Source organism: Syngnathus typhle, linkage group LG7, assembly GCF_033458585.1.
Source record: "Syngnathus typhle isolate RoL2023-S1 ecotype Sweden linkage group LG7, RoL_Styp_1.0, whole genome shotgun sequence".
NCBI classification, from domain to species: Eukaryota; Metazoa; Chordata; class Actinopteri; order Syngnathiformes; family Syngnathidae; genus Syngnathus; species Syngnathus typhle.
Window position 1 is genome coordinate 12,657,728 of NC_083744.1, and position 21,637 is coordinate 12,679,364.

At 40.9% G+C, this 21,637-nt stretch overlaps 1 protein-coding gene across 2 annotated transcripts; it reads right to left on the reverse strand.

Annotated features, from left to right (window-relative positions):
• Window positions 1-1,071: 1,071 nt before the first annotated feature.
• On the reverse strand, window positions 1,072-21,441 carry ckap5 (cytoskeleton associated protein 5). 2 transcript variants are annotated; one of them, XM_061282948.1, is made up of 44 exons: window positions 21,351-21,441; window positions 20,605-20,701; window positions 20,125-20,318; window positions 19,605-19,811; window positions 19,188-19,359; window positions 18,979-19,099; window positions 18,332-18,432; window positions 17,989-18,102; window positions 17,518-17,622; window positions 17,055-17,144; window positions 16,507-16,671; window positions 16,298-16,426; window positions 16,052-16,216; window positions 15,643-15,741; window positions 15,042-15,152; window positions 14,764-14,856; window positions 14,453-14,638; window positions 14,044-14,138; window positions 13,754-13,937; window positions 13,517-13,653; window positions 12,399-12,573; window positions 11,810-11,923; window positions 11,608-11,736; window positions 11,246-11,440; window positions 11,055-11,175; window positions 10,517-10,602; window positions 9,535-9,645; window positions 8,839-8,961; window positions 8,455-8,604; window positions 8,126-8,329; window positions 7,905-8,040; window positions 7,604-7,797; window positions 7,341-7,516; window positions 5,807-5,980; window positions 5,591-5,711; window positions 4,852-5,031; window positions 4,576-4,763; window positions 4,134-4,209; window positions 3,858-4,046; window positions 3,394-3,516; window positions 3,160-3,243; window positions 2,892-3,051; window positions 2,710-2,819; window positions 1,072-1,771 (listed from the first exon to the last, which is right to left on the reverse strand). In XM_061282948.1, exons 2-44 carry the CDS (start codon window positions 20,659-20,661, stop codon window positions 1,511-1,513), a joined length of 6,105 nt encoding a protein of 2,034 aa, XP_061138932.1. In that variant the 5' UTR covers window positions 20,662-20,701; window positions 21,351-21,441; the 3' UTR covers window positions 1,072-1,510. The 2 variants fall into 2 exon arrangements, with proteins under 2 accessions (XP_061138932.1, XP_061138933.1); XM_061282949.1 differs by lacking the exon at window positions 9,535-9,645.
• Between the last annotated feature and the right edge of the window lie 196 nt (window positions 21,442-21,637).

Below are 21,637 nucleotides of genomic sequence, written 5' to 3' on the forward strand. Positions count from 1 at the left end.
AGTTCGTGACTTTTTACTTGAATTGATCAATGGTTTGCTGACCAACGAAAGAATAGGTCAATAAATCTAATAATTTTCCTGAAGAACAAACCAACAACAATCAAACTAATAATGAAATGAGTGATGACAGGAGTAAAGTCGGTACCTGATGCAAACTGCACATAACTGTGGAATAAAGAAAACAAATCCCAGAGAGGGTCAAGAGTAGAGAGGGTGACAGCATCGGGAGACAGTAATCCGTCACTAACTCCTTAGTGACCTCTAGTGGCCGGAGCAAACCCCTACCTGTGTAACATAAACACGTTATATCCTGTCCGTCTATTTTAAATACATACAGTGGGGCAAATATGTATTTAGTCAGCCACCAATTGTGCGAGTTCTCCCACTTACAAGATGAGAGATGCCTGTAATTAACATTATAGGTACACTTCAACTATAAGAGACAAAAGGGAAAAGAAAATCCGGAAAATCACCTTGTCTGATTTTTAAGGAATTTGCGAATCATGGTGGAAAATAGGTGTTTGGTCAATAACAAAAGTTCATATTAATTCTTTGTTATACACTCTTCGTTGGCAATGATACAGGTCATAAGTTTTCTGTAAGTCTTCCCAAGGTTTTCACTCACCGTTGCTGGTATTTCGGCCCATTCCTCCATGCAGATCTCGAAGACTTACTGAAAACGTTTGACCTCTGTCATTGCCAACAAAGAGTGTATAACAAAGTATTAATATGAACATAACCCGAAGTGCCTTAAGGTGCGTAAAACACGGAAATTGGTAGTTGGATTGACTTCACCATGTTCAAAAAATTCAAGTAAAAATAAATAAATGTCAAACTAGTCCTTCGTCCTATTTTTCTGTATGCAGCCTTCCGAAGCAAAGGTTTGGACAACAGTCTTAAGGAATTGTCCCTTCAGACTTTCACAGATCATGTGTATGCAGTGTGGACGTACGTATTGTATTTTTAAATTACAGTATCGCACACCGAAACACCAAGTACTGCAAGTTGGAGAAGAAAAATGATAAATACAAATATTTTCCCTTGGGGGGAAAAATGTATTTAAGGAGAATGTTAGGCAATGTAAACTTTATTTACGTGACCAAAATAAAAACAATCATGAATGTAATGGCATGCTCTCAACCCTGCGCAGCAAGAATTTGCTTCAGTGGGATGAAGAACTAAGAATTGGTCTGAAGCGCTTTTCCTGACGCCGTTAGCTCTGGACTCGTGTTCCAAAGAAAATGTCTTGGCATTAAACAAGGACATTACATTAGTACATACAAACAGTATTTACAAGGACTCACAGTGTCCACGCTAGGGATGAAACTGTTTACGGTACATTACTAACAGTAAAATCTCAATTCTACATTATTCTCATTGCCATTGTTAATGTATTCAGTGTCGCGCGGCCTCTTAAATGGCGAAAGAACAAGGGAAAGAGTGAGGCGGGCTTCACGTTTGCAGATAACAAAGGTGGGTCAAAAGAGAAATCACAATCTTGGTCTAGTTCCTACTCCCGATTGTTCTTTATACGCTCCAGACGTTTCTTCAAGTCGCCTAGGTTCGCCGCTGGCGAGGCCGAGCGGGTGTGTGCGTTGGACGGAGAGCGGGGCTGAGCGTTGTGTTCCTGCTGACAGAGCTCGCGGGACTCTTTGAGCTGCGACAGCTTGCTATGGAGCATGTCGGTAGAGGAGGCCACCGAAGGCTTCGGTGACAGCAGACAGGACAATGGGGCTCGCTGTTGCGTCTCGTCGTCACCCCCACTGATGCTCTGCAACACGTGCAAAGACTCGTATTGGAGTCAGACGGCTAAATTGCAGGGTGGTGCACCATAACCAAACTTTTCAAATTTTCACATTTTGAGTTAGCATAAGTAAGGGAGAATACATGTGTGTGAAGGAGAGATGTTGGAGAAGGAAGAGTGAAATTACTGGGAGAAGAGAGCGTGGGTGGGGAACTTGAAATACTTGGGGGCAACAATCCAGAATAATGGTAAGTGCGGTACAATGGGGGAAGAAACTAATTCAAGCAGGTTGGAAAAGGTTGAGTAAAGTGTCTGGTGTGTGTTGTGTTGTGAGAGAGTCTAAACTCGGATGAAGGGGGGGAGCGTTAATAAGACAGTGATGATTTACAGCAGTGATTATCAACCGGCAGTCTACTGCCCTCCAGTGGTCAATGGTGGTATTGCAGGGGGTCCGCAAAATTGGAAATGGAAAATAATTGGAACAGTTAAAACTAAATTTGGTTTATTATTTAGACTTGATTTATTTTCATGCTAATTTTGTGGATCATTCCAAATTATGTCTAATGCAGCTGAGATTCCCAAAATAGACATAAAAAATGCAAAGAGCCTGTATAGGGCTATCCTCCTTTGGTGCAAAATAAAATATTCCGCCAAAGCAGTGGACCCCGAGTTGAAAACCCCTGATGGACAGATTAAAGACAACAGTGCTGAAGAGAAAAGGAAGAGTGGCTGGAATGGAGGTGGCAAAAATGAGGATGAGTTTCTCTAAATGGTTCGGTCACATCCAGATGAGAAATAGTCAACAGTGAATATCAGTATTAGGGGTGATGACAAAGGAACTGTCAGGAGGAAAAAAAAAAAAGATTGAGAGAAAAAACAAAAAAGAAGGTTGATGGGTGCAGTGAGGGACAAATAAACTGTAGTGAATATGAAATTCCGGTCATGTGAAATTGTGAAAAACTCACCCTGGTGTTTTCCAGGCCTTGTCTCTGACGTAGGATCTTGAGTCGCTCATAGTAGGCGGCTGGCTTTAGATCTTCCTCATTACTGTTGTCAGTACCATGCTGCCCAATCACTGCATAATCACACATTACTCAAAACGGCTATCGGTCAACAAAGTTCAAGAACACTTTGTCTATGTTCTTACCTGCTGGGTTTTGAATGCGAGGTTTGCCCTCTCGCTCCGACTCGATCATCCGAAGCCCTCGCTCCACATAACTCTGGAAGAATGGGCTTGTGGTCTTGAGGAAGGGCTCAAGGTCCACGTCCGAACACTTCTGTTTGTACTCGTACAGCTCTGTCAAACCCTGGGGAAATTCAGGTGCAGTACTTAAAGGCATGTTGCTAATAAGCCTCTAATACATGAATATTTTGGAGTATAAAGTTTCAAAGTAAGCCACGATGATCAAACTGACCTCTTTAGTATTCTCCCTGGAGCCGATCTTCTTGAAGATTTCACTCAGATCGTCACGGGCTTTTGCTTTTGGCATCCCATCCTCCTGGGAAGAAAACAAAAATGTTCAATATCAAACTTGAAAGTCAAAGATTTTGTAAAATTATTTGACAAAATCCGACACACTCCGAGCGACTTTTCGTCCGAAAAATACGGCATTTGCAATAAGTGTGTTACTCACTGTGATCAGACTAACCTTCTCATTGCCTCGATCACTCTTGATACCAAACAGAATCCCCGGTTGTTTGACAACACGCCTCAAATAGGCCTCTAATTCAGACTCATTTCGATTCTCAATCATCGAAAGGTGGTCCAGGATCTGTCAATTGAGAAAAAGTTGAGTAACTACATTGCCAAAAACAAAACGCTCCTAGGATGATAACAAAAAGGAAAATAATGAGACAATTAAAATCAACAATCAAGCAAAGGCAAAAAAACAACAACCTTCAAACAACCATATTTAAATGTCTCCAAACCAGCATGAACACCTTTTGTGTGCTTACAGTGGTATTTACAATGCAGTGTGCCACTCCTATCATGGTTCACATTTAAAGGCATTTGTATTTACCGCACGCTACTGAAATAAGATTTTCAATGGCAAAGGAGTCTAGAAGAAGGAAAACAAAACATTGCCAGCTACAGTACGTGAACTCTTGTTACCTTAGCCCCAGTAAGCTTGCAAAGTGTGTGTAGTAGAGTCTTCAGGGTTCTGTGTGGAACATCAGTCTTGAGCTGCTTCAGTTTCTCTTTGGGGAAAACCTTCATGATGTTGTGCACATCGAATAGAATCCGATCGAGGTTGATGCTGTTGATGGTCTCCGGAAGATGGCGGATCAGCCTCCACAGACACTGAGCAAACATGTCACATTAGCCTTGATTTCGGTTTCAGTTCATCTACACTTCCGGTTTTGCTGGCTGCTTAGCTAAGGGACTTGCCTTCAAAACCAGGTCAGAGAACGTCGGAGACCCAGCTGTTGAAACCAAAGTGTCTTGAAGCATCACCAGGAGGGCACTGTCCAGAGTCAACAAAATGCCATTTAAAGAAAAGAAAAAATAACATAGGGGTTGTGGTTTGTGGACCAAAGTTCTGTTTTCTTTGGGTCCAATGAGTCCATCTAAGCTGGCTTTTTTACAAGATAAAGCAGTTCAGAAAATGGATGGGATGGATGGATGGATGGATGGATGGATGGATGGATGGATGGATGGATGGATGGATGGATGGATGGATGGATGGATGGATGGATGGATGGATGGATGGATGGATGGATGTGTTTCCCTTGGTATTGGAAAAATATATAAACTCTCAATGACTATGAATATTCAGATAAAGCTTGAGGTTAAAGTTGAGTCTGTTAACATCTAGGAGTCGTTTATGTACCTAATCATGTTGGTCTGGTCGGACTTCTCCAGCACTTTGATTACGAGCAGGTTTACAGATCTGATGACCTGCTGTCCCTCCTCAGAGACCTCCACTCTGTTGTCTAGCAACAACGTTATCAGGCCGTGCATCAGGTCCTTTAAAACACCCATGGATGCCTCTCGCGCCAAAGACTCCAACGAGAATAACTGAGGAAAAGAATACGGCGACCATTAATGCATCCGGTGTATCCACCTCAGGGTTTCCCAATAAAATCTAGATGTGGAAGATACTTACAGACAGCATGTTGCCAAGGATGCAGCTATATAGTTTAAAAATAACCTTCTTGTCCAATCTGTCATCTGCCATGTGGGTATTATAGATGAGCCGAAGCTGCATGATGGTGGCAATGAGGAACTGGTCAATGTGTCCAGACATGACCTCTGCCTTGTTCTCTTGCCACAATACTTCATCAATCTGTAAGGAGAAACCCAATGTCAGCATTGGTATCGATACCGTGTGCGTTAATGTAATAGTTTGCCACCTCCTTGGGAAGAGAGCGGTTATGGGGAACGACTGCAGATGCCAATGATAGGGCTTTTTGCCAAAAGTAAGGATTGCAACAGGTTATTAATTATTTGCTTGTATTAATATTTAAATATTAGGAATTTGGTTGTTTGTCCTTCATTTTACACTCAAACTGCTTGCTGTGGCAATATTTAATATATAATATTACTGTAATGAACACAGGGAAACAGCAAGTTTATTCTTTTTCATTTGATTCCAAGCATGCGAGGTCAATTTGTTTAATGTTTACTAAAATGTTTACTAATGTAAAGTCGGGAACCAATTGCGTTCTGGTCCTGGGCGTCCTCTGTATTGTGTTTGGCTAATCCATTACAATAAAACTCATAACAGCTCCACACAGGTGACTGGAGTTTCATGTTAAAATAAAAAATAAAAATAAAAAAAAAAGAAAGAAGCAGCCTATAGCTGTCAAAATAACGAAGACCGTAGAGGGCTAAGCAATCCTTACCTGTGCAAGTGCCTGTATGCTGGTGTTAATGTCTCCACTGGCCACCTGAGAGATGACAAAGTTTATAGTGGACGCAGTGCTGTTGTGAAGGTCATCCAAGTGTGGTGAAATGCTACGCATCCTTGGGAGACAAAACACAACAGCATTCAAATGAACATCAAGTTCCATGTCCAAGATCTGTTCTAGATACATCGTGTGCAAATTAATTAGACATACTTGGGCTTGGGTATCACAATGGGTTCCAGAAGCTCATCGAGCTTGTGCTGGACAAGGTCTGGCAGTTCATTTACCCTGATCTGGTCCTGCTCAATCATGTCCAAGTCTAGTTGGAACACTTTGGGGAAGGGCACGTGGGAGGACTCACTGTGCTGGGCATTTTGACGGGCTTGGCTGGGGAAGAGAACAGTGTATCATGTCAATGGTGGTTCTAATCATTAAGGCAGGACGATCATTTGATTTGAGTCATTGAGTTGATTGCTCAGGACTTTTTATAAATCGATTTTAAAGGACCCCCCCGTGGAAGGCAATCACAGAATCAATTGGGATGAACACTGCCAAAGATAAGTGTCTGTTAATACATTGAAAAATCAGGGATTTATCTAAGTCCAGACATTTTGATTTGATCAAAAAACGTTGACTTTGATTCGAAACTAAAATGTTAACCTTGTGCTACAGCGCGACTAAAAGGAACTCCAAAGTGACTGACATTGGGTAATTGCTGGCACGACATCATGGGGCAAATCCAAAAGATGGTGTCCAGTTGCATTAAGATGATCAAATGATATTTGACATTTTTTTCAAAGGACCGACACAAGAGGTGGAGGAGGAGGAGGAAGTACTCACATCCTATAAGTGCGATACATAATTCTGCTCCGGAAAGGAAGGCAAGAAGAATACAGAAAAGAGGAAATCACAGGAAAAACAGATAAGGAGTTAAGAGACATGCAGGCAGCAGGTCCACTTTCCAGCCAAAAGACACACATGGTGATATGCAACTGGAAGGATTCCGCCTGATGTCTGTTCTGTTTAAACTTAAGTACATTTGCATTTCATGTTTGTTTTCAACTGTATCTATGTAAAACGGGCTTTTTTTTTCTTTTTCTAAAAGCGCACCGTTTATTTATTGTGCATCCGTGGCTTGCTTTCAATGAAAATACATTTCAGGAATAGAACCTGAAGATCCTAAAATGACCGCCATTTTACAACTAAGCATTTTGAGTGAGCAAGCATTTTGAAAAAAAATGTCTCAACAGCTTAAATAATGCACATTTCCAATTACACACAACTCATCTATTCATGCAGGTTCCATATCCTATCGTTTTAGTGGGAAAATCAAATTTTTGGAACATTATTTTTCTTTTATTATTAGTGACGCAATGTGGCATACCCCTATCCCACTAAGGGGCGAACCACCTCGACTGTCTGCTAAAGTTGCAAAATGTGCATTTGCGTCAGAGTTTGCCAGGGTTCAATAAAGGTCACAAATGTTTCCCAACAGGCGAGCGTCTGGCGACCGGTTAACATTTATGGCCGTGAACGAACCCTGACAGGAACGCAACATTCACTGCCTTCGCAAACACTCCTCAGAGGGCTTTAATAGGTCAACATGCTATTTTTGGGGTCTCCTGAAGATTTTGGAAGGTGGAAGGATTCCGCCTGATGCCCGCGATATATGATTTATGAATGTGTCTTTGCAAACATTTCCATTTACCTCCTATTACTGGTGCAAATGTTCAATTTGGTTACCTACTTGAGTTTGTTGGGGTCTTCCTGTGCAGACTTGCGAATTAAAGTGCCATTGGGGTTAGCTGCGTGATCTTTTGGAGACCGCTCATTTACACTCTGCTTGGCTGGAGCAGCAGCTGTCCTCTTCGCTGATGAACGTTTGATCCTCTCTTCCAACATGCTCATGTCTTTCTCCGATAACTGGAAGTGATGGAAGTCGATGGTCAATTGCGGAGTTGAGTTTTAAATGAACTTGGCGACTACAGCGATCGCGATTCTCAAACTTACATTTCCAATTAGTTTATAGACTTGGTCGCCACAGACGTTGTAGACGGCCACTACCGTGTTCAGAGCAGCATTTCGGACAGAAGTGTCTCGATCACCAATATGAACTGCGATCTCTTTCAGACACTTGGCTGGAGTAGGTTGGCATACATTCATTCCATAGCCTTCTATCAAACATCCCAACTCCTCTAGACATTCTTAAGACATAAATCCAAAGACACATTGTAAGTAGGCTTACACTCACAGCGAGCCATAAAATCTCCAGACTGCAATGACAGTTAGCTTGTTGATCATCGTGACTCACCAGCTCTTTGTTTGGAGTTTTTGGACTTGGTACCATCCATGAGGAAAGGAAAGATCTTTGAGGCAGGGTAAACCTTACATAGCATGGACAGTATTGCACGGACATCTTTGCGAACTACATCCTTCGACTCTCCAACCTGAGAAAAAGAAAGAGGAGCCAAGACTTAAACTATCATTGACGGAGCAAAGGCTTGCCGAGCCAAGTGCAGCGTGTGCGCTGACCTTGAGTAGAAGGTAGGGGACAAAGGAGTTTGCCTCATACTCGGTGAGATGATAGTTTTCCCTATCGAGCATGGCAAAAAGCATCTTCAAATACTCCAGCACCTTCATGAGGACTGTAGTATTGGTGTCAAAAAAGCGCAGAGTGAACCACTTGAGAATTAAGTCCAGACAGCTTATGGTGGCATCACTCTCGCTCTCCAACCTCTGTCAAAAAAACAAAAGTGCAGTGACGGTTTAGATACTTGTGTGATCTATTGATAAAAAAACAAGGAACTATTTTGGATGTACGCCTGAAATCCCTGTAGAAAAATGAACGCTTGCGATCTCACCTCACTCATGACACTGATGGCCTTGACTTGTCTCTGGAAGTCAAGATGGAAGAGCTCATCCTGGAGCCACTTGGCAAAGCAGGTAGACATCTGAGTTTTAAGCTGTTCCAAATATTCATCTCGAGGAGTGGTGAAATTCCACTTCAAAATCTATTGGGAAAACAAAAAAAAAACCATGAAGTTAAATTTTACTTATTCAAACATTCCAGAAATTTCTGGTTCTGGTCACATTATACCAAGTAGCATTAGATTTCGCAACATTTGGTAAAGCAGATAAGAGAACTACATTGCTCCAGGAGTGCGTTCAACCATCCACAACAATGAAAGACTAATGGCGAGATGTTCTCTGGGCTCGTTTATAAATCACCACAATATATCAAGTACCTTCAGTTGCTTCTCCTCTTTGATCCTCTGCTCCTTAGCATTGGGGACAAGGATGAAGAGAGCCCCAGACCTGTCCTCATCATCTTTTATGCCTTTGGCCGCAGGCTTCTTGGTAGGTGCACTCTAAAAGTGAGGCAAGTCCAAAACGTCAGACAATAACGGCCGTTTAACACAAATATATTTACCCTGTAACAAAACAAGCACACCCCACTCAAAAGAAACAAATACACAAATGACCGACGGAACAAATGGAAACCATGAAACATGCAACGACTTAATTCATGCAGCTGCTGTGAAGGGAAACTGATCACTTCTTTGCGTTCCATTTCGATGCACATGCAAGTTCTGCAATTTGACTCATTTTTTCAGAAGGATGATTATTCATCGAAGCAAAACTGCCGTGTGAATGGGTTAGTAAGCTTTCACTTAAGAGAGGACTGTATTTGCGCAATTAAACATTTAAATAGTAACACAACCATTTGTGACGACCGTCTAAGGATTCAACGGTTGTAAACTCAGACCAAGGGGTCACGACGAATGTCAAAGCTTAGTGGCTACACATTCGTGTGTCGATCACAACTTTTTGGGTTTGCTGGACTACTGCTCGTTGACAACAAGACCTCACAGAAACATTTGGTTAGTGGTAATAGTTGTGCAAAACCCGTCTCATCAGCAGCACAGCTTTTCTACATCTACCTGTTGACTGCCAGCAGCAGTCTTTCCCTTGTTGAGAGACTTTTTATTAGCATTACTGTCCTTGTCCTTTGAGGGAGGGGTGGGGTCAGGTTCCTCGGGGGGAGAGGGTTGCTGAGCGAACAGAAAAACCAAATCATGTTCACAAATCACTCAACAACTAACTGAGGGGGTGATAAATGATATACACAGACATGCAACACTAGAAAATGCCCAAGTCTGTGGACAGGTTGCTCCCAAGGACCACACAAGTAGCTCGCGGGGCAAGTTCTAAAAATAGCTCACCAGTGAGATGCTTGGTGACCGTAGCTATTGTAAAAAAGAAATCAAAATAGAGCTACTTACCAGAAAACTGGATCTAACTTTTTATTGCCATTGTTTTTTGTTTTGTTCAAATCAAACTTGTGTAAAATCGGAAATTACAATATTTGGGGGTAGGGGGCAGCCACATTAACAACGAGCTTATCTCCAAAAAGGGGTGGCATGGATCAATGGCAGAGTGTTCGCCTCTCAACTCTAAGTTTGTGGGTTCGATCCTCAAACCTGGTGACCATGTCGAAGTGTCCTCGAGAAAGGCGCTGAAACCCCAAATTGCTCCCAGTATGGACATGGCAGCCTTCCCATTGGTGTAAGAATGCGTGTATGATGGGTCAATGTGAGGGATTGTAAAGCACTTTGGGCACCATGTGGTGTCCATAAAGCTCTATACGAGTGCGGTCCATTCACCAAATAATTTCTGCATTTTTTCTTTCCGTTTACTGAATTTTTTAGATTAAAGCCATACTGCTAAAGCTTCGGAATTTCCCGTTAGCTGGCGTTGTTTTTAGCGTGTTTCAAACCATTTTGACGTCCGACTGCAATCTCAAAATAACTATTATCAAACTATTACAAATAAATTGTAATAATCTAAAATCCACACAAATTGCAGTATGATGCTGCTACTGTTACTGTGTTTAAAATGGGCATTGATATAGAAATACAGTACCTTTTTGGCAGCTACTCCGCCTTTTATCTTCTTGGCTTCTGGTTTATTATCACAGACATCCTCACTGACTGCCTGAGGCCTGGGGGCTGCGGAAAAATAGGAAAACGTGTAAATGACACACAAGTGTCGCCCTGGCCATAAGTGTGAGACTGAAAGAAAACAAATTTTCTTCCGATATACACACCACAAAAGTCTCTCCAAACTCAAATGTAACAGACTGTCTTTACACTTAGGCCATATAACAAATGTATACACAAAATACCAGTCCATAAAGCAATGTAATTCAACTTTATTGAGTATCTTACAGCTTAACAACGAATGCAATAAAACTTTGAACCCTTAGTATTATCATATTTGTTGATACCTTATTTAGTTCAGATAATAGCAGCACCAAAACAACCACCTTTTCTGCTCATTTGAGAACCATGACATTTTTATTATATACTACTGTAAACCCTGACTATGATCATGATGTCAAATTTGAATTTATATGATTTTATCCCTCGTTAACATGCAGTTACTGAATGATAATACTAACCTGCTCTGCTTGTCTCAGATGAGCCTTTTTCTCCTCCGGTTTTGACAGGAGCAGCAGGTTTAGCTGGCATCACAGCTCTGGCCTTTTCTAACATGACGACGATCTGGTCTTTAGAAGTTGTCTAAGAAGAGACAACACTGAGTATGATAGGAATCACTGTAAAGAGAATCCGTTGAAACATTTTTGGGTACCTTGAGCTTGCCCGTAGCCTTGTTCATCTTGTCATAGCCAAGGTGCATCATGAACGTGGGGAGGGCATCCTGAGCTTTCTTCCTTACGTCACCATTTCTGTCTTCGAGGCACGCATATAGTTGCGGGACGCAACCCATCAGATCCCCTGGCACGGATCTCAGGGTGGGTAACTTGTCGGCTAACCACCCTAACAACTTTGAGAGGAAGGAAATGTTTTGATCATTAACATCATGACTTTAAGAACCATATGGCTTTATTTCTCAATCAGGTATTATTGCAATTATTTCAGAGGGTAGCAATTTTTCCTCTCCCCCTATTCTCCATATATACATTACTCTGCAGTCTGTCACGTTCTATGTACCTCTTGACGTAGAAAGGGGTTTTCCTTCTTCAATTCCTCTGCTAGATCATCTCCTTCCAGCCATTCTTTCATCCCAGTCTGCTCCACCCAGGCCTGCAGAGTGGCCATTGCAGCTGCCCTGACATTGGACTATAAAGACAAACATTGCTCATGAGGAGCACATATACAGGTAGTCAATACACAATATGTTGTGCTTACGTACTTTACTGTCTCCAAGCACAGAGATGATGGGGAATCCGAGTGTTTTAACGTGCTGTTTGAGTCCAGGCCCCATGGCTGTGGCAAGCTGCAGCAGGATAGTCAGGCTCTGTTGGACCTGGACGTGCGCAGAGTCATTTCAAATGTTTTAATTATAAGGCTGAATGACACTGTGTAAAAACAAAACACAATTCGACAATACATCCAACCAATAATCAATTAAATACAAGACAAGTTGCTGGATCTAATGTTCAAATTGCTAAACTTCTTATTGTTGGCAAATACAAATTCTGAAATGGATGACTACAACACACTCCTTCCTCCCTGACTTGTCATGTTAGAGGGGTTTATGTGTCCCAGTGATCCTTAATGTCAAGTCGTCTTGGGGGTTTTGTGCCCCTGGCAAGGTTACCCTTGGCACACAGGTCCTAGGTGAGGGACCAGACATTGCATGGCTCAAAAGAGCCCAATGATGACTACAATTATTGGCGCAGTTTGTTTGTAGCTACCCACATGTTAATCATCAAACGGATAAAAACAGGTGGATTATGCTCCATCATTCAAATGTATTCATATATTCTTGTTCCACCTACCAAGATCTTGTTGGAATCACAGAGTCGTCCTTTTAAGGTCAGAGGGAGCTCCCCGATGTTGGCAGTTATGAATTTTGCTTCCGAGATGATGGCTGCAACCTCATCAAGTCCCTCCTTTCTAATCTTCCAGTTCTTATCTCCGATTTTAGAGACCAGATCATAAGTAATTTTGTCACTAAAAGGTGGAATAAAAGGTTGAATTTAGTTTTTCATTTTCACACATCCCTATTTCAAACTTATTGGCTAGGTTTTCGACTGACAATTTTTTTTTTCCCATTGACAAATAGGAGGCAACAAATAGGAGATAAGAGATGTTCAGCTTTTTATTTCCAGGTATTTATGTCTGGACCAGATACACTATTTTTAATCAAATATCAAATGTTTAGGTGACTTAAAATGTATTCATCCATCCATCCAAATAGGACTTAATTGTTAGCTTGCAATGATTGTATCAATCCTGTGCTCCATCATTCATCTTTTCCTCCCTCCTCTTCTTATGATATTTTTTCAGGATTTCAAAGCAGCCTTGTTTCTCATTTTGGGGGTTACTCCCTTGAGTTCACTTCTATAAAGAAAGTTTAAAAAAGTTATTGCATTCAACAATAGATAGCTGCATAGAGGAAAAAAAAAATGAACTCACGTTCGGCTGTTTACGCGAGTTGTGTTCAATGACCACTCCTAAACTAGGACATCTCAAATATCTATCGAAGTCAGTGAGTGGAGGCTCATTTTTCTGACTTTCCTAACTTTTTATCTTGACTGTCAATATGTGATATTGGGATTAATGTATTTATTGTGTGACTATGTCGGACGGGTGATCCAGTCAATAGCGAATGACTTTACAGTCCGGCAAAATCTACTGACCTGGCCTGCACGGCATGTTTTGGAGAACCGAATTAACAAACGTTTGATAAACGTTTGATACTCCCCGACGCACACAAGGCGCCATCGTGCTCCTCCACCTGCGCTCTTTGACAATGTGCCCTATCCATATCTCCATCCGCGCAAAGAACATATAAATACATTTCACGAAACAGCGAGGCCACAAAAGGTGAACCACAACATAGCCAGGGAACGCCGTACTTCTAAATGACAAACTGGAATTTTCAGTAAGTCACCTAATCTCTGTTCTGGGGAGTAGGTCCATGATGTCCTGTCCTCCTTCCTCTTCTTGCTCCTCTGCATTGTCACACTCATCTTCATTGCCAGCCTTCTTGCAAAACCTCGTTGTAGCTGGCGGTGATTGGCCTTGCATCTATGATGCATTATTACAAAAGAAAAACGAGGTAGCTTGTACAGTTCTCTTGTTAACACGAACAGATGTTATCGTTATGAGCATTAGAAAAAGCCATTACCTTCTCAAATGCCGCATCGATTTGTGAGAGGAGAGCTGGTTTTTCATTCTCAAAGAACATGCGGAGTGGAGCTCCCATGTAGAGATACATAACACTCAGCAGGGTAATGGCTGCTGTCCGAACAGCCGGGTTAGTGGCACCAAGCGCTGTCTTGACATTGTTGATGAAACCTTTTACATTAATACTGAGAAGAAAAAGTGAAATGTCAATTTACTTTACACCTTCTACAGTCCCGTCAATTTTGTAGTCAGAATTGGCTAAACGAAACAAATATAACGACTGTTAATTACCCAGCAAAGCCAAACTCCTTCATGGCATTAGCCAACCAGTTTAGAGTCTCTGCCTGGTTTTTCGGGTTCTTTTGTGCAAATGCCAAAGACACAACCTGGACACAACAAGAAAAAAAATAACCAATGTTACTACGGTATTATCTTCATAAAGTTATTTTGGTAGCGATGGGTGTTTTCATAGATTGTGTGCACTGCTAGTTTGCTCTTTGAAGAACTACAGCAAATTCTAATAATGAAACCAAAAATTTAAACTTGTTTTGAATAATGTTTGCTTTTTCTGTAAATGAGGCAGTGAGGACTGGTGCAAGATTCAATTTGATTTTTTTTAAATCAGATTTGCATGGGTGTGGGAGCATAGAGCTAAACCCTACTATTCTGTGTTGGAAAAGAGTTTTGGAAAGTTAAAAACCTGTTCAGCAGTCCACGTCAGTGAGCAGGCCTCCCCAATTGCGGTCATTCCTTCCTTGGCATTTCCGCCGCATTTGACATCACCAACCTTATCCACCAAGCCGTCCAAAACTACAGAAGCTGATGTTTTTGAAAATTGCCCCTTCTGGGCAATAAGGGCCACAATGTGTAGCTTCATTTGCATGACCTAAGAAAGAGCAGCACAAAAGATTGCGATAAACTAGAATCACAAAGACTAGTGACTATATAAATCCTGAATCCCTGGAACAGGCCGACTAGTTTAATTTACATTCAACATAATACAAAGGTTACCTGGAAATTTGTCTCCTTCCAGCCTGGTTTCTTGGCCAACATTTTGACTAAGGCCTGACATGGCATTGCCATCTTATCCATCGTCTCAACAGCCTAAAAAGAAATGCAAATTCATCAATTGGCATTCTTTTGTCCATTGCGTCTTATCAGCTCTTTTTCCAGCTTTCAAAACAAAACAAAAAACACAGACCTTCAATCATTTGCTTGTGCTAATGTTGTGAATGTGCTTGATTATACTTATAATGGTGGGATTTCCTGAAGGGAATCAACAAACCTACCCTCTGAAATTCCTCCATGCTGGCGAGTCTCTCCTTCCAGTTAGCTGAATCCAGCTGTTCAAGACAGGATGCAGGAAGTACTTCGGCTGCCCGCTCTTCACACACCTCAATCTGAAAGAAAAATGCAAACGTCAAAATGCTCTGTGACCCACTTAAGCGACAACACTGTCTAAACAACAATAATGTGCTCCCTTCAAAAACTTCAGGCTCTCAAATGTAATAATTCGGAATTCTCTCGCCTTCGTGAAAGCAGATTTTTTTTTTATTTAATCAAAATAAGACATTTGCTAAGATCTGCTTTTATTTTGGAAACAACGACCATGAATCTTGTGTGATATTGCTGTTGTTTAGTTCTTTAATCAATAAAAAAATACCAAATACTAAGCAGGAATAGTGTTGAATAGTAATTGCGGAAATTTTTTTTAACGCAAATAAAATTTGATGAAATTATTCGATTGATTAATCGAATAATCTATTCTGAAAATATTTCATAATGACAGCCCTAATTTCATTACACTTTGAACGGTCACTTCTGGTGGACAGCAAAGCTACTTGAGACAGAAGAATACTTAAAGTCAAATGGATGAAAAACAGGTCTCACCGAAAGTTCAGTTTCTGTGAAGTCTTTACTTTCCACGGTCTTTTTGGGTTTCGCGCTGGAAGCAGAGGCTGATTTGCCTTTTTTTGGGGGACCAGCAGACTATTACAGAGAAAAAGCATCACAAATTTAGCCACTTTTTTAACAGCAAAAAAAAAAAAAAAAAAAACCGCCACGAAAGCAAGACAGTGGTTGTATTTTATTATAGTATTTAACCATGTGCTCTACTGTACTCATTAGTGTTAATTGATATCCATACACACATCCATCAAAGTCCTCATTTTCTATATTAGATGTTTTTGAGAAAATTAAAGGCTTTTAAGTGCGCCTTGTGGTGCAGAAAATACGATAAGTTCAAATCATAATACATGGTCCAGGAAATACGAAACTACAAAAACAGTAAAAATGTTACCTTGCTGGGGGCACCACTTGAAGCCTTCTTGGGCGCGGCAGAGGATTTAGTTTGGGCTTCAGCAGCAGGAGGTGCTTTCGAAGCTGCCTTCTTGACAACAGCTCCACTCCCTCCTGCATCCTTCTTTCCTCCTAGAAGTTCTACTTTGTCAGCGGACTCTTTTATCTGTGGTGGAAAAACACAGGTCAACCCTCAAGTCAGAAATCAATAGGTTCCCTTCGAGTCAGGCTCATCGTTGTATTTCACCTTGTCAAGTTTCAGTTTATCCAAATCAGCTAGGTGAGGGTTGACAGCTTTCTCGCCCACCACTTTCATGGCTGTCCCTAAAGCTTCAAAAGCAGCATCTCGCACCTCTGGAGCAGAGTCATTCACTTGCTGGTAGAGGAAAAAGACAAGTACAGATGTGGAGTGATTCAGACTTCGTTTCCTTCTTTATATAATGCGCATGCATGTACCTTTACAAGGGCAGCACAGAGGAGTTTGAGTACACTCTTGGGCAGTGTGGTCTGAGTGCAGTGTCTGAAGGAGCGGGCCAAAAACAGAGAGGCTTGCTGCTTTATAGAAGGGTTTTTATTATCCATCACAGCCAAGACGTCCTCCGACAGATTTTGTAGAGTAGTCTAGGAGAGAGTTGCATTGTATTAAGTTTCACGCAAAAAAAAAAAAAAATTAAACATCTAACAAGCAATCAATAAGCTATGACCCATAGGGGAAAGCCCCATAAATTCTCATTAAGTTCACGTGGCTGCGGATGAGTAGAATAGAAGCCCGCAATTTGACGCTAATTTGTTTCGGAAGGAGCATCGAAAAACGAAGCCATCGAGTTCTGAAGCAATTCGTCTAATTTTGTCTAAACCAGGACATAAAACCATAAAACAACAACAACAAAAAAAATACACCCTCTCACGTACATTTAAAAGACAATGCGTTTGTAATTAATATTTTGCGTCATGAAATTTTTTTTTTTTTTCAACTTCAGTGCTTAGAATTTGTGTGTACTTACAGTAAGGAAAATGGCATCAATAGCCTCTTGCAAGGCTTGGACAACCTGAGGCTTTTTCTCTTTAAACTTTTCCAGAATAGTTGGAACAACCTGGGGAGTGGAGAAAATTGCACCTCTTATTTAGGGATCAACAACCATTAAAAAAAAAATTAAAAAAGGGGGGGTTATTTTCTATTTCATTTTCACCAGGCAAAATGTAACCTAGTCTGTCCTAAAAATACACTTTTTCATGAATCATTTTTCAGTTTCTCATTTATTTAGATGGTTGTCATACAGAAAACTGCCTGTACTTTTACATTATAAATCTAATGAAATAAACTTGTCAGCACAGTGACATTAATGAAGAAATGCAAACAAAAATAACTGATGATAAAATAAAAGAAGAAAAGATTGGGGATAAATATCTGCCAAAAAAAAACGAATTTCCCCTCCATTCACCCATCGATCCAAAAGCACAACTTACCTGTCCTGCATATGTTCCAAACTTCTTCCTGAGACCGGTGGCCAGACCAGCCAGACATTTAGCTGCCATTGAAACCAGCATGACATTGGCATCTTTCCCCACCACCTGTAACGTCATCATACCAGTGTTAAAACGCCAAGAGCCAGTCAGAAACTTGCCACGTAAGTTTTTTTTAAAAATAACCAAACATTAATCCTCCAGTTCTTTGTCATAATCGACAATTGCATGTATGTGTATAAATATAAATCATAAACGAATCGCACATATTTTTACCTAAAACAGAAGCTTTTTTTTGTTTGATTTGGTTTTGATTATGAATCTGTGATTTATGTATGTTTATGCCATGTTTTTACAAAGCGCTACAGTTTAAAAAAAAAAAAATGAAATCTGAAAATGACTTGAATCCACCAGAATGAGCCATGGCTTTAGTTTTTTTGCACAGACCCAGATGCATATAACTCAACCATGTACCTTCTTGAGCGCTCTAACAAGGTCTCCATAGTCTCCACTCTCCAGTTTGGGATTCTTTGACAGAGATTCAACAGCTTCCAGAGCTTCTTTCCTCTCCTGCCACTTTTTGGCTTCCTGCAGAAACAGAAAAGTAGGTTTGCAATTAAAATGTAGATAATGCCCAATGATGACTGGGATAGGCTCCAGCACGCCCGTGACTCCCGTGGGGACAAAGTGGTACAGAAAATGGATGGATGGATAATGAAAACACGAGATACACAATATTTTTGGGTGAGTATATGACACACACCCACGGGCGCCCACACACACACACACACATGCAATGTAAGCTTAATAGACTCACAATTTTATCATAAAAGTCTTTGGGCAGCTTGCTAAGTATATCCACAGCTTCCATTAGCTCATAAGGATCCACTGCTGCAACGGTTTCCTCCTCTTCCTCTCCTGCAAAAGGGGGAAACAGCATCAGATTAATTTACCAAGTATGAAAATACATTCTGTAGAATAGGAACATTGTTTGAAACGCAGCTTTTCGTACTTACAAACAAGAAAATTGCGCAACAGCACATACTGAATATTTTTGTAGCTCGTTTCTTGAGCAGTTTAATTTAATTAAATGGAAACATCTCCAATGGTTTTAGTAAACTATAAAGACATTGGTTTGAAATATTTTTTTGGTAAAATATCCCATAACTATTTGGACATTTTAGATGATAGTACAAATCTGCAAAGTAAATTGATCGCAAGAATGGTGATCAGTAACGTTTGATTGATTGATTTCTTAATATAAATGGGATACGGTCTTAAAGGTGGATAGCGGTTCGAAAATTGAATACCTTCATCAGATGGCATTTCCTACTTGTCAATACTTTTTGATGGCCTTATTTTCTGCTAATTTTGTTTACAACCTTTTAATACCGTTTACAACTTCCGTGGAGACCCTGCGAACTACATTGTTAAATACAAATGGAATTCAGCAAGCGTTAATACCAGACTCTTCTTGTGCTTGTTGTTGAAACTTCGCCTTCAAGTCTTGCTGGGAGCGCAGAAACCTGCTTTGCTTGGGTGGGCTTGACGGCAACTTCACCCACTCCTCTTCAAGTTCCTTCAGCTAGTGAGGAGCGACAGACATTGGGTCATCTAATACACACTAAAGTACTCAGCAAGTACGGATGTTTCCAGAAATGAGCGTATCCCACCAGCACAGAATTGATAGTCTGCAGTGAAGGTCTCAAAGCATCTCGGATCCATTTGTAGATTTCAACAGCGAGCAGCTTTGCCTCATCTCTCACCGCCTTCTCTCTGGACTCAAACTGCTTGGATAAAACCTTCACTACTGGCTTCAAAGTCACGATTTTGGATCCGAATTCACTGAAAGGATGACACCCACGTGAAAATGTCGTATGCAGGTTGTGCGATTTGTGTTCTTATGCTTTCTAATGGACGATAGGCTGTGGTAGGCACACATCACACATTCAAGTTCATTCCATTTACATTTTTTCACATATCTCCATCAAATTCTTCTGGCAAAGGCCATCATTAAAGTTCATTGAAAGTGTTTTTATTACAGTGATTTTTTTTTTATTGGTGGGGTGGAGGGGGTTCGTAGCACTGACCTGAGAGCTTTCCGTAGAGTCTCAATACAGGCCACAACTATCTTGGGGTTCTTGTTTTCCAGCCCTTTCAGAAGCGCATCCTGTACCACCTCAGCTTTTTCAATTTCAATGTACATCAGACAGATGTCTGTGCCGAGCTCCTTAGCCCGGGCCTTTGGCTGGTTGAACACTTTGGTCACCACGCCCGACACCACGTCACCTGTTGTCCTGCAAAAAAAATGAAAATCAGCCCATGCCAGCACTCGTAAAATCTCAATGAATACAGCTAAGCCTTGATTTTACGCCGACTTTGGGGTCTAGAATTTGGGAATCGTGTTAAACCCCCAAAAGCGTGTGATTTAGAAAGTCTTGGAACTGAGGGGGGGGTTGATTAATAAATCAATATTACACGTAATCTTAAATATCAATCTGGAGCCATGATATTCAGTCAATAAATGTGAATGAATTAAATTTTTCACATGACAGCATTTTGCTTGTCACTTTACAAAAGGATTTCTTAATGAAACTTTTCATCACTTACTTCACAGCGACGTGAGCATTCTCAACGTACGCCAAGGCTGCTTCGAGGCCTTTGAGCTGAGCCACTGCATTTGACTCTGTGACAAACTTCCTGATCAGTCCAAGGTACTTCCCCCACTCTGGACTCTTGTCATCATCTATCCTATTGAACAACTGTAGAGCTTCTTCGTAACCACTTAGACGAGCTTTCCACACCTGGAAATCAAAAGGTTCAGAACAAATTGTAATTGCACAAAATGGCACAAGTCCAATCTTATATTCTTACGCGGCCAATTCTCCTTCAAATTATTTATTTTCCTGTCAGTATAAATGATTTTGGTGTAGTCTCACAATAATAGCTATGTAATTTTAGGGGATAATGTTACTTTTACTCTATGCCCTGGTGATTTCACTTCGACCTGACCTGCATTATTTTCTGATTAGCCTTTGGTTGAGAGGACAATACAGAATTGAATATCACTGGAGCACAAGTACCAGATACCTTATGTTCGCATTTCTGGTCGATGGGAAGCTTCATCCACTCACTATCGTCCCCCATTTTGCCACTTGTAGCGGCAGGCTTCCCCAACGGTACTCAACTGCAAAACATCAACAATTTTAAGAACAGTTAAATTATGCAGAAAATTATAAAGGCCCAATAAAACTGACATCAGGGAGAAATTTCAGCCCTCAAAACAGTCATGACTTGTACATTTGAGTCCATGGAGGACATTTGAATATGAACATATGAATTTACTCAGACATGGAAGATCAGTTTTATCGGATACACCGGATGTTATACCAGACTGCTAGTTCCCTCGCATATTGTTGAACAAATATTTTTGGGGATGTTTTTTTTTTTTTTTTTAACGGGTAATCGTCATACACGCAACAGTAACAGTAACAAGCTAGCGCATTACATCGTTCATTTAGCTTGGAGATATTTCCACTGAAAAAGCAAAGGCCGACATGCATGCATACATACATACACGTGTGTAAATGGACTAAACATGCGATGATCGATATGCTAAGTGGGTGTCTGCCATAGAAAACGCTTATTGTTCATCGGACACGGTAGCCGCCTTTAGCTGCTCTACGAGCTAACCATCGGCGCCAACACAAACAGGCCGATCAACGCATACACATCGGCCTCCCAACTGAAACATAATAGCCTTTCACGTTATCCATGAGCCGATTACACATTTTAATACTGACGACATAGTAATTCTTTAAAAGATGATTGAATACCTTTTGGGGGGGATCTTGATGTAGATGTGCGGTGGTGAGACGCAGGTGAAAATGCAATCACCCCAATCAAGCTTCATAGAATAGTCATCGTACGTGCAGGATTAAAAAAAAAACATCCGGTATAGAAATAAAAGCTCCCCCGTATTGTTGACATTGTGCTGTCTGTTGATGAAACAAGTTCAGTGATATGTAGTGAATATTTTATTGTGAAAATGTTGTAGTCTATATTTCAATACAATGAATCTTTTTCGAAGACATTTTCAAAGATTTAAGACCTGTTGTATGCA

What these genes read in the sequence shown, in the direction of transcription:
- ckap5 (XM_061282948.1), bottom strand. Translation starts at nt 20,661, where the DNA reads ATGGGGGACGATAGTGAGTGGATGAAGCTTCCCATCGACCAGAAATGC. An exon ending in CAAGTGGTGCCCCCAGCAAG is followed by an intron (nt 15,742 to 16,051) that starts GTAACATTTTTA and finishes TCTCTGTAATAG; the next exon opens with TCTGCTGGTCCCCCAAAAAA. An exon ending in ATTGTGATACCCAAGCCCAA is followed by an intron (nt 5,712 to 5,806) that starts GTATGTCTAATT and finishes TTGTCTCCCAAG; the next exon opens with GATGCGTAGCATTTCACCAC.